Source organism: Brachyistius frenatus, unplaced genomic scaffold (assembly GCF_029030835.1).
Source record: "Brachyistius frenatus isolate BFR_SWC_R1_liver_20210118 unplaced genomic scaffold, ASM2903083v1 Contig_384, whole genome shotgun sequence".
Lineage (NCBI taxonomy): Eukaryota > Metazoa > Chordata > Actinopteri > Embiotocidae > Brachyistius > Brachyistius frenatus.
The window spans coordinates 146,501-162,665 of NW_027210983.1; the positions used below are offsets into that span (position 1 = coordinate 146,501).

Here is a 16,165-nt window from a genome sequence, read left to right on the forward strand (position 1 = left end):
AGTTTAGTCAAAAATGTAAAGTTTTATTTCAGGTTTTGTTCATTTTATTGAATTTGTGGGAAACAAAATGTTAGTTGTGCTGCTCATATTACTCCATAGATTATTCAGTTATACATAAAAATCATGAATTGGTTGCCTCAGTCTTTCAGGTTACTTCTTTTTTCATAATGACCCATTTAACTTGACTCATTTTTACTGCTCTTGGTTCATTTTTCTCTTTTCTTTAAATTCTCTCTTTCAGTCGTCCTCGCCTCTCAACGCGAGGCGGAGACTCCTCCAGAACTCGCCCCGCCTGTCCTCGTCCTGAGGCCACTCCAGGTAGGTGGTGGAGCTCATGAGTTTGCGCAGCTTGCAGAAGCGTTTGGGGACGTCGTCCTTTGACAGCGGCTCCAGCAAGACCAAGATGGCCGCGTCTCTGCCGCTGTTCCCGTCGAAAAGCCAGAAGTGGGAGAAGTCGAGCTCGTAGCGGCACCAGTCGGACAGGACGAAGTTCTCGGAGAGGACGAAGACGGTCCGCCGGCTGCGCTCCATGGCGCTCATGATGTTGTCCACAATCCAGTGTCCCGGAAGGAAGTCCCGCTTGTGGAGACACAGGCTCAACGGCCGGGCGGTTCTGGGATTCGCAGAGTCGGTCTCGCTGTAGAAGTATTAACAAGGAAACAGGTTATCTGATTCTGTTGTCGTAAACTCCCACAGCAACGGTACCGAGAACACAACTCACCTCGGCTCCTCCAGCTCCGGTACCAAGAAGTCTTCCACCCAGATAGCGTCTCTTTCACTGTAGGAAACGAAGGCATCGAAGGACAGCAACGCTTCTGAACCCGCGATATCTCTGCGCCGCCGCCGTCGGGAGCTACGCTTGGCCTTGAGCCACGCCCAAGTCATCTTTAGGTACCAGACGGCATGGAGGCGCCACAGCAGGACACACACCAGAATCCCTACAAACAGCGCCGACCCGCAGCTCACGGACACGAACAAAACCTGGTGGCAATGAAGCACAGAGAGTCGGACTCGACCCACCACCTCCCCCTGCAGGTAGAGAGGGGAGTCGCAGACGTAGCCGTCCTCCCTGTCCATTAACTGCACATCCCCGCCTCCTTTAAGGCCCGACTGGAGGAAAGGCACAAAGTCACAGGAGCAGATGAACTTGTTCTGACCCGCCTGGAGGTTCTCGAGTCGTCTGTACGACCGCAGGTCCGATGGCCCGAACATGTTCAGGATGTTTGACTGTGAAAAACAGTGGGCGTGTCACACCGGGGAACGCAGGCAGGATTGGAAGCAGAACTATACGATGGGTTCTTACCTGTATAGCCAGTGTTTGCAGATTGGGAAAGAGCCGTCCAGGAGGCAGCCGTAGAAACTTGTTCCCAGAGAGGTGGAGCTCTCGCAGGACAGGCAAGTGCAGAGTGAAGCCCTCAAGATAGTTGTTGCTAAGATCCAACACCTGTAAATAGTGAAGTACAAGGTGTAAGGGTCAGGGCTGCCGGGATTCAGCGCTGCACGGTGTCGTCTCCGTACCTCCAGGGTTGTGGGTAGACAGGGAGTGATGACGGTGAGCATCGCCCCAGAGATGTTGAGGTATCGTAAGGTGGAAGGCCAGGAGCAGTTGGAGGGCATGGAGCTGTAGCCGGTCCTGCTGATGTCCAGGTGGGTCAGTTTGGAGAGCTTAACAACCAGCCGGTTTACCGTGGACAAAGACTGGACAGAGGCAGACAAGTTCTCGTCATGCCTTCAAAACCCTTCAATACTTTTACTGATTTGACTTCACGTTTCACACCTTCAGAGCGTTCCCGCTGATGTTTAAGACTCTGAGGTCCATCAGCGTTTTGTTTCTGTCACACAGCGTCTCCACCAGAGTCAGGTCGGTCAGCAGGTTGTCGGACAGGTCCAGGTACTGCAGGTTCACCAGCAGGTTGGACGTGGGACATGGCATCACAAATACCTGACGGAAAAAGTATCAAATCTGAGGTAAAATACTGTTTAATACCAGCCTGCTGTAGTTCCCGTTAACGTGTCCGTCATGTCTTTAAGGGTCAGACTAACTTTGCCCTCTCTACCGCCGTTTTTAGAAAATGAACTTCATAAAACTGGAAGAAAAGACGGGAACCGGCCAGACTGAACGCTCAGGTCTCCATGCGGTGAAGTAAAAGCTATTTCAGTGAGTAAAAACTTACTTTATGTGTTTGATATCTGAAAGTGCGCCGTGATCCCTACATTCAAATAATATTGCAGCTTAAGAACTAGTTCTGTTTGAGCACATCCAATAACTTGTATAAAATGAAACAACTACTGTAGTTAGTATCCGGTAAATCCGAACTGAAAGGTGCTTGACGGTGTTCCAGCTACAGGATCATTACTGGTTGCTTCACGGTCAGTTTTCTTTGACATAACAGTGATTTATTGATTGATTGCCTTAATTATCATACAAATACAATAATTATCGTACATCTGGCAGCACCGCCTCCATCAAGCTCTCTGCTCCAGCTGTGAAGCAGATTGATGGAGCAACTACGACCACAGCTGTTTTACATTTACCTTGGAGTTGATGACGGAGACCTTCCTGGGGTACGTCAGCAGAAACTTCAGCTGTAGGAACGAGACAAACTTGAAGATGTTCAGCACCACGACGTCCCGCACAAAGAACACGTCGATGTTTTTTTGGTCAGTCCAGCGGGCTCTCTCCCACCTACCGGCAAACGGAGAAAAAAACACCACAATAGAGCAGCTTACTGGGGGTTTCCCCCGGCAACAACACAACAGTCCCTGTGGTCAAGTTTCAGCCTCAGAAATGGTGAAATCACAAATGTTCACGCACCAGTTCATCAACAGATTTGTATTTGGACAACTTGCACATGAAGGTTGCAGCTTCCTCCTGCTCAGCGCTCGTCCAAACACAAAGAGTCTCTGAACTTTTTGATCGCACCTCGCATGTGATCATCAACAGCTTTATTTCAACGGATCGGAAAAAAAATGTTGAGACGCAAATTTTCACCCCAAATAACAAGAGGAGAAACACGTCATTTAATGACAAGGCGATCGTGCTGGTTTCCCACCTGCCCTCGCCCGTCAGCCTGGCGCCTTCCATGGACAAGGATGTGAGTGGCACGCCGTCGACCACCACCAGGAGCTCCACGATGGCCTCATCAGACACCGACAGGTTGCGGAAGCTCAAATACCTAAACGGTGACACCACAGAAGAGCGACGGGCGTCTTAGCTTTCTTGTTATCTTTCTCCATTATTGCAGAAGAAAAGCAGATTGTGGCCGGACCTGATCCTCCTCCTGGCTGTTTCTCTGAGGGGCTGAACAGACTGATTCCCAATCAGATGGAGGTCTTCGAGAGTGATCGGTGTCTCGGGGTAGGACACGTCCCCGAGCACCGCCGAGGCCAAGGGCACATTGTTTAAAAACGGGCCGTGGAGGCTCAGAGTGACGCGACCCAGCGGCCAAATGTCCCCCAGAGCTCCGGACTCGTATCTGCCGAGACGGGAAAGTAAAAAGACAGCGAGACCTTAAAAAAAGGATTCAACAATCACCGCTTCAATCTTTGGTTTATACACTCTCAAGAAACGATCTGATGACACTTCACGCCATCCTGCTTCCCCAAATACTCACTAGAGCACCAAATGTGGATCGAGACCAACTCCTTGTCGGTTTTGCGTTTTACCTGATTTACATGAAAAAGTACTTTATTTGAAAGAGCTTTTCCCCTCATGAAACCACAAACAAACACGGGTGACACCTGGTCAGGTTGTTGGCGTGCACAGTGAACTCCTCCAGCTGGGTGACTCCAGACAGATCGCCTCTCCTCAGCTCCTGCAAAGCCGGACCTCCGAACGCCAGCCGCCTCAGCCGGACGAGACCCCGAAACAGCGGAGGAGAACCCAGGCGGCTGGAGGAGGGCGGAGGAGAGGAAGCTGTCACTCAAAGACACCCGAACATCACTTTCGACATGGAGGATTCCTCCTGGTCTCCGTACCTGTGCGGGTTGTCGAGCAGGTTGAGCCGCTGCAGAGCTTCCAGCTTGTCGAACCATTTGTGGTTGAGAGCGGTCAGCTGATTGTCCGACAGGTCGAGCTCCTCCAGGCTCCACAGAGAGTCCAACGCCGACGGACCGATCGCAGCCAGTCCGTTTCCTGGAGGACAATAACATCTACATCTACACAAGCACATCTTATCGGCGGTTTCCGAGGGTCAACCTTTGGACCGGTGATCAACAAGTCCTTCTTGTAATCGACGTTGTTACTCTTGGTCATGTTCTAATCTTTGAATATTGATATATAATAATAACAGTCCACTGCAATTACAGATTCTTTTTTCACCTTGTTATTGTAAAAAAAAAAAAAAAAAAAAAAAAAATCCATCTGCGTTACCGTGGAGATCCAGAGCCCTCAGTCGCGCGTGGTCCGTCAGGTCGTCATCGGACACCACGGTGATGCTGTTGAACGAGAGGTCGAGAGTCAGGGCGCGTTCCGTTACCATGGGAACCCGGACGAATCCGCCACGGGAGCAGTTGCAGGAGAGCTGCAGGTCGCAGCGGTCGCAGGATGACCTCTCGTCGTCCGTGTTTGACCTCTGACCCCAGAGGAGGAGGAAGAGGAGGGTGAAGAAGCAGCTTGTCCGATGTCTCATGCTGTAGGAAAACAAATTTGAATGAGTTGGATGGACTGAGATCAGTTTGTAGAGGACACAAGTGAAATAAACCCAGGGAGGAAGTGGGATGAGATCAAATGAGGAAGTCTTCCAACGTTTTATAGTGATTTTTCAGAAGCTTTTATGTCCAACACAACTCTCCACAGTGGGTGAAGACTTTTAACTCCTCGTGCATCCTGTTTCCAAACAAGGACTCAAACTGTCCGACCTCGTTACCAACGAACACTTCCGCTCTTTTGTGTTCAGAGTTTTTGTTTTGCAGATTTCGGCTGCACAGATTTGTTCCCATTCAGAAAAACACGACACGCTCAGAACAGCAATTTAAAAAAACCTTCAACCCAAGTTCATTTCAGCTTTCAGCATTCGACAAAAAAAAACAACAACCTGGCTTTGTGTCAAATATCAAATAATTACCTTTTACTGGGAAACCGCTTCCAGCTAGTGAGACATTAACACTCAATGTTTTATAAGAGCTTCCCTTTTCTTGTAATATCGCTGATTATATGTGACACAACCAGACAGAAAAACAACAACTGAATCATGTCTTGTTCGATTTTAAGTCCATGTCGCCTTACCTGCTTTTGTTTTTCGTCACGCTGATTCCTGATAATGTAGCAGAAGATAATGAAAAGTGAGAAAGAGCACAGAGTGAGTTGGGGAGGGTTTTATGACTTGATACCTGATGAGAGGAACTAAGTGACATCTGGAACCAAGCGTGAAAAAGAGGTAGTGAGTATGTAAATGAACCTTCGTGAGGAAACCTGGCCGAGCGTGTGCTTGTAGAAATTCACAGGTTTGTGGCAACGTTTAATGAAAAGTAATGGAAAATCATCATAGCACATTTAAATGCATTAAAATGTAAAGTCTTTTTTACTGCACTGGAAGCGAGTTTTGTTTTCTAAAAATGTTCTTATGGTGAGTTGGAAAAAGGAAAAAGACTCTGAATTTGACCAACTCTGTTATAGATTGAAAGTAAAGATAAATATAAAGCAGCCACATGTCATATTGTGTTGTGTGGTTTCTGTTATGTAACATACTGTAACTGCTTTATGCACAGGACCGTGACCGCGAACACTTCCTGTCTGCCTCCGGCTCAACTTTCTGGCTTCAATTGACTCTGAAGACTCCTACTGTCTTCTAGATTCGTCAGAGCAAACGGATATCATAAGTGTGGGTTCGGTTTGGCTTTTTTAAAAAAAGAGAATAATTCAGTAGAGATCAGCGAATGTGCAGTTACTGACAGAAAATCTTGAAATGGACTGTTTGATATCATCATTTCATATCAGTCTCTGTCACAGTGTTTATATGCAAAGTAGAACCATTAAAATACATATTGAAGCTCTGTGCTTTTCCTGCTTTTCAAACTTTACAAAAATGATTTTTCAAAAGACAATCCTGTTTAAGGACACTGACCAAAAGCATCCAGACTTCCTACAAATATGCCGTCATCAAAAAATTTCAAAATTTTCCCAGAATGCCCTCCACCTTTAAATTTTTTCAGAATTTTGGGAAACTGTCTCACTTTCCAAAAATGACACTAAGACTTGGTTCTAGTTCGTCACAGTTCAAAGCTGAACTACAAGAATTTGCGCTGATTTTGAGACAATTAAGTCGTTGCTGCAAAATTTCCAACGTCAGGCCCGAATATGAATGAACGAGCGACGGGCCTCGTAGCGGGACGTCACTGAAGAACAGCGATGTGGCGTCGGTGACTCCGCACGACGCTCCGACCACGAGCCGAGCACGTCTGAAGTGTGTTGATTTTACCAGCCTAGTTTGACAAATACTACAACGAGTTCCTTCACGCCGACCAACAGGATGACGGAGGACTCTCTGGAGAAAGTGGTGCGCTGCAGAGGAGCAGTTGGTTGAGCTGTGGCATCAGTACCGTGGACGTTTCCTCCTCTTAATGTGAAATGTTAATAACAGCGAAGGCACAATGCCTCTGTAGCCACGATTGACAACTTGAAAAGTCATACTATAGCATGTCGTCCAAAATATCAAAAAGTCATACTATAGCATGTCGTCCAAAATATCAAAAAGTCATACTATAGCATGTCGTCCAAAATATCAAAAAGTCATACTATAGCATGTCGTCCAAAATATCAAAAAGTCATACTATAGCATGTTGTCCAAAATATCAAAAAGTCATACTATAGCATGTCTGAAATATGACATGCTATAGTATGACTTTTTTGTCATATTTTGTACAACATGCCATAAGTATGACTTCCGTTCACATTATAGAAGCCAGCACATTGGTGCAGTTGTCAGCGTCGTTGTCTCACAGTCTAGAGGTCCCAGGTTCGATCCCTGCCTGGGACGTCACATGTGGAAGTTGCATGTTCCTGCATAAGTAATAACCTAAAAGTAAACTATGTCAAACTGCCCTTGGATCGAAACTAGAACTTAGTCAGTTATATTTTGGACGACATACTTTAAGTTATGAAAGAACATGGCAGGGATCGAACATGGGACTTTTAGACTGAGACAACAACACTGGCAACTGCACCAATGTGCTGGCTTAGATAACATGAACGGAAGCCCACAAGCATACAAGTCAAATGTTAAATGTCAGTTATTATTCCCTTTTCTTTGAACATGTTACCTGTTAACAATGGAAAATTTAAAATTCATAAAATATATAGTTTTCATAAAAGGAGAACGTATTTACTGCAGACTGAATGTACATTATCTTCACGCATCCACTGAGTTTATTCGTAGAAGTTTGTGTGTCCATGTGTGGGTGTTAAGGCTGGTGATTTCACAACGCAGCGCTGTGTACCCATTTGGACTCGAGCAAACATCACAGGCTTCATTTCACTAATTCCCAGCAGTAACAGACTCACTACTTTTTCTAAAGTTTTGTTAAGGCATTAGGCCAGAGCTGTGTGTGTGCACATACTGACTCATGAAAAACAAGGAGTCCCTTCTGTTGGAAATTATGTAAACAAAACTCTATAGTCAGTCCATAATAGTTCCCGACATGAAACACTATCCACTGCCAGGGATCAATTTCTGATTGAGACATGAAAGAGTTTTTATTTTGTTGCCTAAAAGCATAGTAACATCAGTTTATATGTTTACACTTTTAACGGTAGACACATTACCAAAAACAGTTGTTATTAAAATTCTGACGTGAAGGATCTCATCAAAATATTCTAGGTTAAAACAAAAATCTGATTTAAAACTGCTCAATAGTCAAAACTATCCTGCAACTGTTCAACTGTGTTCAAACTTGTATAACTCAATGTCAAAAGAATCGACAGTGATTCTGACTGTTGGGGAACAAACTTCAGAGTGTTCCCTTTAAAAAAAGATCGAACTCATGCAAACACAAAAAATAATTAAAGAACAGCTTTGAATTTACTTTGGGTACGCCATGAACGGGCGTCTTTGTGTGAATTTGACTGGATTTTTAAGGGCTAAAAAGCAGCCTTGCTTTACTTGGTGTCTTGACACGGTTCTGCAGATTTGATCAGGGAAATTGTAAACGTGTAAACGCTGTGGGCTGCAGTGTTGGTTTGAAAACATATTATCACAATAACTTCACATATGTTTGACAAACTCTTTCAAAAGTGAACTTGTCAGTCCTTTTGGCCTTTTGTTCCCTGACAACCTCCAGTTTGACCAGCTGTGACTCAGCTTGGGTAAACTGTCCCAGCAGCTATTGAGCAACTTTAACAGATCAATAGAAGTGGGCAAGAACGTGCGCTCCGATGCGAGACAGAGGATAAATACCCGGTGAAATTAGGTTCCAGGGACAGAAGAAGGAGTGAGTGCACATTTGGGAGTGACTGACAAGAGACGGAGACGATGAAGACGCTGCTGTTGCTGTATCTGTGCGTGTACGTCGCCTGGGCTCAGGATCCTCTGGAATATGATGACTATGACACGGTGAGGATATTTCTAAAGTGACATATCAGGCAGAATAATGAGGTGGTGTCCACATATTATTAACTAGACAATGTCTAGAATAGATCCATTTGATGGAATAACGAGTGAGGGGGTTGAATAGAATAAAATAAACATTCCACTGCATCAAGGAGTTTTTCTTCGATTTAAATGACTTTTTTTTTTTTTAATGAAAATTCAACTAAAACAAAAGGGTTGCCAAATTAATGGCAGTGATACAAACATGCATTTAATCTATTTTTGAAATGACCGACCTTTTGTTTTTGTTCTTTACTTTACAATATCAGAAAGATCATTTAGACTTGAAAGGGTTTTTTTTAAATAATAAAGTAAAACTAAAAACAACAATGAATGATGTTGAAATAAAAATTCTGAGTGGTAACGGATAATAAATTAAGCTAAAAGAAATTATGCAAAACCTTGTTCAGACTTTTAAATCAATTCAATTAAAATCATTCAAATATTGTTTAATAATTAATAAAAATGTTGATTTGTTAAATGGGTGAAAGTTTAAAAAAATAATTTACAGAACAAATATAGAAATCAGGCATAGGAATTATTTTTTGATTGTGTTAAATTATTTGAGTAAAAGCATTTTTTGATTATTGTTTCTTACCTTATTTTCCAATGTATTGATTGCAGACTTTTACATTTTATAATTAAATGCAATTATAAGGTGACATTATTGTGAAGCAAAATTACATCAATAAAATAAATAAAATAATACATAACATTAGAAATCACCTAATTAAACATCAAGTTGTTTTTTTAATTGAATTTCTTTATCAATAAATATCTTTTACGTACGTTACATCTACATTACAAAAATAATTTTACTTCATAATGACTATTAATTGTTTTCTTTGAACCATTTAGCATGCCATATATTAATGCACTCACACACAATAGCATCGTATTGTATGATATCAGTATTGCATTAGTATCATTATTCGATATTAATATTAATCAATTAGATGTTAAGTATTAATAGATTGTGGTATGAGATATAGTTTTCTAACAAGTTAAGCGATTGGATTCTTCGGTTACATTTACCCAGTTTCCCATCATCTTCCACAGGACACCAACATTTCACCGGAAAAGAATAGAACAGTACGTAGAACAAATCTTCAATTATTTGATTTCTAAAATTAATTGTATTATATTTAATAATCTATTATTTGTCTCAACCTTCTTCATACTGTTTTCCAACAGTCTGTAGATGCTCGTGGCCATCGCCCGGTATCGAGGGGCAGGGAGACCTACACGCCAAACAGAAATGCCCCGCCCCCTATCAGCGGTGGCGGCAGGTCAAATCACACGCAGATCTACAGTTATCCCAAAAAGAACGACAATGCAGTAATCCTTATGACATCGGGAGTAGCAATCCTGAAGAAGAACGGATCATGTTTGAGTGCTATGATATATTATGCATTATTATGAACGCTGCAATACTTTTATGTCGTGTAATTGAAAACTCTGCATCATAATTTATGAATTGATCAAAAGATTTTATTGTAAAACGGCGACAATCAAAGTTTGCACAAAAGCTACAACTCAAGCACAAGTATGTCAAACTAATACAAGTACTTATAAATGTCCTCCCTGACAGTTACGAGCTAAATCTTGCTCATTCGCACTCAAAAAGAGGCTGAAGGGGAACGCCATCACTTTTACATTATGCACTTGTCACGGCTGAAAATGTAGAAAGTGCATCTCTCACTGTGTCCGACATGTCGCTGAGGAGTCTCTCGCTTTTGGTCCAGGTATCGCGGCCGCCCCACGCCAGCGCCGGTCGGAGGCCAAAAGGCGGAGGAGAAGGTGGAGCAGCCTGACGAGGGAGGATGCACACACGCTTCAGATGAGATGGTAAAAAACAAAAAAAACAGAAAAACATCTGCACACTGTCACCAAACTCACGAGTAGTTAGAAACGGCAAACTGCTCGTTAGTTTCAAAAGAGAAGCATAAGTTTGGAGATTCCTTCAATCCGGGAGGTCGGTGGTTTGAGCTAGCTGTAACCGGTTTTATGTCTGCTGGTTGAATTTCATTTGGTTTCTTAGCAAAGTGAAATCTGTAGCTGCGTTTAAAACAGGAATGCTTGAGGATGTAAGATGCACAATATTGACCTGGCACATGGTCAGCTAACCAGAGATTTGTTGCTTCCATCAGGGGGTTTTATGTCCCACCGGCTGCGAGCTGAAGACCACGTTGCTGAAGCAAGAGACAAACGTTAAGACGGTAAGTTTTCTTCTTTACCTTCGAGACATTTCTGACCAAAGTTTCTCACGGGAATGTTTTGTGGGGACGACAAGTCTGTCTGGAAAATGAGTTCAGACCAACAACGCTGTGGGAAATCACTCGCTCTGCTGTCGAACTGTCGCTGAGAAAACATCCGTCTGTTTCTCACAGAGCATCAATGAACTCAAACCTCGGGTGGATGGTTTGTCCCGATTGTCCAACAACGTCTTCAACTACGTCAACGGCATGTCCAACTCTCTGAGGGAGAGGCAGAGAGTTTTCAACGGTGAGGAGCCGACTACATGAGATTAGTGAGCACGAAAATGTATTTCCTCTTATGCTTTTTCTACTTCCTGATGTTCTCAGACAACAACAGGGTGGTGAGTCAGTACACCGACCGAGTGGAGGACCAACACGCCTACATCAAGGAGACGGTGGACACCGTTTTCCCATCAAACATCAGAGTGCTCCAGGTAAATATGTAAACACGTAACATTTTCAGAAAGAAAAAATAAATACCTGTATTTAAAGGTGTCATGTGTCCTGACTGTCTGCAGGGAGTTCTGGACAAGATCAGGCTGAAGATCCAGAAGCTGGAGAAGGCCATCCAGGTGCAGAGGGAGGGGTGCAGGGAGCCGTGCAGGACCAAATGTCCCATCCCGGTGGTGTCGGGTAAGTCTGGTGCCCCCTGCTGGAGGGCTGTACATTTCACCTGAAAAACACCAGGATGAGTTCATCCTCTGGGGAACAGGAAGGGGATACAGAAATGTTGAGGTAAATGTGTACGACGGATTATATCCTGCGTGATGTACTGACCTGCAGCGAAGAGAAGATCAGCTGGTGACCCAAAACGTTCCGACGTGGATCACGAGTTCTAGTTCAAGTTTCAGAGGTTTTGGCCAACGTTGGCGTCTTTGGGACCGCTCGGTAACGGGGACAAAAGCATATTGAAATAAAGACGATCGCAGGTTTTTAACTTCAGATAATGGAAAACATGGCGTAAAGTAAATTACAACGAACGTAAATATATATCTGCTTGTGCTTCAGGTAAGGAGTGCGAGGACATCTTCCGTCGGGGAGGAAGAGACTCCCAGATGTACCTCGTCCAGCCCGACACCTTCTACCCTCCATACAAGGTCTTCTGCGATCAGAGCACCCAGAACGGAGGTGCGATTCAACTTTCAAGTTGTTTTTTTCTTAAATCTTAATTTAGTTTTTAGCGTAAACACCTTGGATGTTAAAGTGTTCCGTAAAGGTCTCAGGGTTTGCTTCCTTTGTTGCTCTCCAGGATGGCTTCTCATCCAGAACAGGCTCGATGGCAGCGTGGACTTCGGCCGACGTTGGGACGACTACCGTCGTGGATTCGGCAACATCGCCTTCGATGTTGGGAAGGGTCACTGTGAGACTCCTGGTAAGACATTCGGATCGCTTGCTGTCTCCTCGATACGCCACCATTATTCCTGTAATTCTTATTTTTTTTGTCCATGTTACAGGTGAGTACTGGCTGGGTAATGACCGCATCAGTCAGTTGACCAAGATGGGTTCCACCGAGGTTCTCATTGAGATGCAGGACTGGACAGGAACCAAGGTGAGTCCTCAAGGTCTCTAACTGCAGCTGAAACAAGTTCTTCAATCTTCAACTTTTGAGATAAACCTTTAAAACCTAAGATTCTCTTGGTTTTCTCAAATGTCGGGATTTTCTACTTTTCCTTGTCTTCTATAATAGTAAAGTGAATATCTTTGAGTTTTGGACTGTTTGTTAGAGAAGACAAGACGTTATTATGTAATTTGTAATTTGATTACCTGGTTTGATTATGTTGGGTTTTCTCAATGAGCGATAAAAACTAAATTAAAACTCAATTAAAAACTGTATTCTTACTGCATTTATCCAAATTCTACATAATTAGTCTCATGAAGAATTTAATTCTAACCCTTAAAGATATACTTCAAGACACACGTTTACGACGTTAAAAAAAAATCTACCAGTAAGAATTTTCACGTACGTTTTTAAATTTAGGATGTTTGAGTTGGGAATGAAGCTGAAAATGGGTTCTTCTTTTGTTTAGGTCCACGCCCAGTACAGCCAGTTCACCATCCAATCTGAGGCCTCCAACTACGTGCTGGCCGTCGACGGATACTCTGGTAACGCTGGCAACTGTTTCCTGGAGGGAGCGCTGGAGCTCTTTGGTGAAAACCGCACTATGACCATTCACAACGGCATGATGTTCAGCACCTACGACAGAGACAACGACAACTGGTGGGTGTCCGAAAAAACTGAAGCTGGGACGCGAATGGATTTAATGCCAGTCAGCCGGGAGCATGTGATAGCTGCAGCTAGCTTCCTTGGTCACCAGTGGAGTAATAACAGTTCATTTGTAGTGTTTGTACCACTGACACGTTTTAAAAGAACTCTACTAAGCAATAATTAATTCCCCATTTTGGACTCTTTGTTCCATCAAAATTCAGCACTGTCTGTCTAGACAGTTTCCATTCGTCATGGAGCAAACTCCTGTGTGAAAGTTCAGCCAAAATTTGAACCAATTTACCTCCAGCTAAACTCCGGAGTGACCGGTTCTTTTAACTGCATCTAAAACTGTAACAACTGGAGTTTTCATTCAGTGGTTTTATCCGATTTTTCAAACACTGTTCTGTCCTTTTGCACCAATCAGGACCCCCGGCGACCCGTCTAAACAGTGCTCCAGGGAGGATGGAGGTGGCTGGTGGTACAACCGCTGCCACTCGGCCAATCCCAACGGCCGATACTACATGAGCGGAGCCTACACTCGGCAAATGGCCAAGCACGGCACAGACGACGGCATGGTGTGGATGAACTGGAAGGGGAGCTGGTATTCACTCAAGGCCATCAGCATGAAGATCCGGCCTTTCTTCATCCCTGGATAATCGTGTCGTCGAGTGACTACTCACGTAACGCACACAGGAAACTGCCAAAATAAAAGCAACTGGCTGTAGCATGTATGTAGATGGACACAGACACATTTATACACAACGAGCACCGAGTCTGAAGAGTGTGAAAGAAAGTCAAAAAATAAAGGCATTTAAATGAAGAAAATAATGTTCCTACCTTCGAACAAAAGGAGAGAAGTGTGATTCGTTGTGAATAAATGTGCTATGATCTGTTCTTTCTTACTTGTGACAACCTGAGCGTCGACGACCAGGATGAGTTCACGGAGCTGTCCTCCGCTACTCAATAAACACATTGAGGAACATACTCTGTTGTGTCCGGTTGTTATTTCACTTTGGAAATGAACACAAAAAAATAGAAAATGGGCTTTTAAAGTAAGACATGAAAATGTCTCAACTACCACTGAGGTACTTTTTGTTTTTTTAGTTTTAAATTCTCCAAAAGACGAAGCATACCGTATTTTTCGGACTACAAGGCGCACTGTGAATTAACGCGTCTATGTTCACACATAAAGCGCACCGGATTATAAGGCGCATTAAGCAAAACAACACAGTCCGGTAAATCAAACTCCCGGCGCGGGCCGCCTCACATGAATGCACTTTTAGTTCAGACATTACATTCCTGTTACGGGCCGATCAGGTGGTGACCCGGCGTACCGTAATGCTCCGAATATCCATTGAGCTTCGTTGCTTCCCAAAGTCGTACTTACACATTTCAACAGATTTTTGAGCGCATTGTACCACATAAAATCGACCAATAAGCACAACAAGTAACCATACATAAGGCGCGCTGGATTATAAGGTGCACTGTCCATTTTTGAGAAAATTTAAGGATTTTAAGTTTGCCTTATAGTCCGAAAAATACGGTAATTTTGCAACCAAATCAGGACCATCCACAGGAGTTTCTCATCAATGCAGATGTATTTAATCATTTTAAAGTTTTGTCAAAGCAAAGACAGATTACATTTTCATTCATCAACTTGGCGACTAGAAACTATTTGATAATAAACACAAGTAAAACAGGATGAGGACTGTAGAGGTTCCAGCAAAATCCTGAAGACTCTCATTCATCCGAGTCCAGTTGCCTTTTGATAACACTTAGATAAACTCTCTAAAGTCTCTAAAGTCTGACGTGATTTAGAGTCACTGTCCTCTCGGTTAGAAATATCGTCTCAAACAACCCGAAAACAACAAATCAGCTCCTCCAACAGCTCCTCCGGCAGCTCCTCCAACAGCTCCTCCAACAGCTCCTCCGGCAGCTCCTCCAACAGTTCCTCCAGCAGCTCCTCCGGCAGCTCCTCCAACAGCTCCTCCGGCAGCTCCTCCAACAGTTCCTCCGGCAGCTCCTCCGGCAGCTCCTCCAACAGTTCCTCCGGCAGCTCCTCCGGCAGCTCCTCCAACAGCTCCTCCGGCAGCTCCTCCAACAGCTCCTCCAGCAGCTCCTCCAACAGTTCCTCCGGCAGCTCCTCCGGCAGCTCCTCCGGCAGCTCCTCCAACAGTTCCTCCAGCAGCTCCTCCAGCAGCTCCTCCGGCGCCAACCGGTTCTGTCCGATGTCCTCGAACTGGGTCAGCAGTTCTCTCTGGACGGTCGGGATGGTTTTATATTCTGCAGGCGGCGGCAGGCCAACATCTACAGGCTGCAGCCTGACGTGCGGGATGTCTACAGGAGGCGAAGCTGCCTTAGTTCTCCGGTTCAGAGTCTTGTCCGTGTGGTCCATGTCGGTCTGAAGCGTTCGATAGCCGGCGTGATGGACTTGGAACGGCAGCGCCGAGCGGCAGACCCGCGGCTTCACGTCAATGTCCACCTGATCACGTAAACGGGATGTTAGCACGGCGACGTGCTACAGAGCAGCAAAGCACCGTGAAGAATGGAGACCTTTGATTATAACCAACAACACAGGGTCAGGAAAAGTGCCTGAACAGTCTGAAGTCAGAGAAGTCAATCTGAGTGGGTGTTTTGTCTATAAAAATGTTACTTAATTCATCTTCAGTTGCATGTTGATAATCTTGCAATTCAAGAATTTGCTCGGGATAACATGGCAAAAAACTGAAGTAAATATGAGTTTCACAAAATTGTAATATTCACAGATTTGTAACCAAGAAAAGAATCCGTCTCAGAGGAATGAGACAATCTGGCTATAACCTCGACACAGTAAACCTAAAGACCAAAGATTGGGTTCCTGTAACGACACGTTAAACTGTGGAACGAGTGTGATGAACAGTATTTTGTTGACGCCTCACCTCGGTCCGATACGGGTCCTCTTTCTGTTTCTGGATGTTGCTGCTCAGCTCCTTCGATCGCTCCGACAGACCGGCCGATCGTTCCCGCAGCGCCGTGAGCTTCGTGGAGAATCCTTCTGCGTGCTCCACAAACCTCCACGCCGACACTGCAGACACAAATACTCCATCAGTAGTCGGCGTGAGTTCTTCTGAACACCA

The 16,165-nt window shown here is 44.4% G+C and overlaps 3 protein-coding genes across 3 annotated transcripts; 1 reads left to right on the forward strand and 2 right to left on the reverse strand.

Annotated features, from left to right (window-relative positions):
• Window positions 1-34: 34 nt before the first annotated feature.
• tlr2 (toll-like receptor 2) lies at window positions 35-5,313 on the reverse strand. Its single transcript, XM_069724615.1, has 12 exons — window positions 5,228-5,313; window positions 4,373-4,632; window positions 3,979-4,135; window positions 3,742-3,891; window positions 3,270-3,476; window positions 3,054-3,176; window positions 2,536-2,686; window positions 1,778-1,942; window positions 1,519-1,698; window positions 1,304-1,444; window positions 722-1,227; window positions 35-637 (listed from the first exon to the last, which is right to left on the reverse strand). The coding sequence occupies exons 2-12, from the start codon at window positions 4,629-4,631 to the stop codon at window positions 238-240; spliced, it is 2,439 nt and encodes an 812-aa protein (XP_069580716.1). The 5' UTR covers window position 4,632; window positions 5,228-5,313; the 3' UTR covers window positions 35-237.
• Window positions 5,314-8,406: 3,093 nt separating this feature from the next.
• On the forward strand, window positions 8,407-14,033 carry fgb (fibrinogen beta chain). Its single transcript, XM_069724613.1, has 13 exons — window positions 8,407-8,549; window positions 9,645-9,677; window positions 9,780-9,874; window positions 10,331-10,433; window positions 10,736-10,804; window positions 10,976-11,090; window positions 11,171-11,277; window positions 11,362-11,476; window positions 11,852-11,971; window positions 12,093-12,215; window positions 12,298-12,392; window positions 12,871-13,061; window positions 13,474-14,033. Exons 1-13 carry the CDS (start codon window positions 8,469-8,471, stop codon window positions 13,703-13,705), a joined length of 1,479 nt encoding a protein of 492 aa, XP_069580714.1. The 5' UTR covers window positions 8,407-8,468; the 3' UTR covers window positions 13,706-14,033.
• Window positions 14,034-14,898: 865 nt separating this feature from the next.
• Window positions 14,899-15,993, reverse strand: LOC138636544 (fibrous sheath CABYR-binding protein-like). Its single transcript, XM_069724597.1, has 2 exons — window positions 15,968-15,993; window positions 14,899-15,602 (listed from the first exon to the last, which is right to left on the reverse strand). The coding sequence occupies exon 2, from the start codon at window positions 15,442-15,444 to the stop codon at window positions 14,899-14,901; it is 546 nt and encodes a 181-aa protein (XP_069580698.1). The 5' UTR covers window positions 15,445-15,602; window positions 15,968-15,993.
• Between the last annotated feature and the right edge of the window lie 172 nt (window positions 15,994-16,165).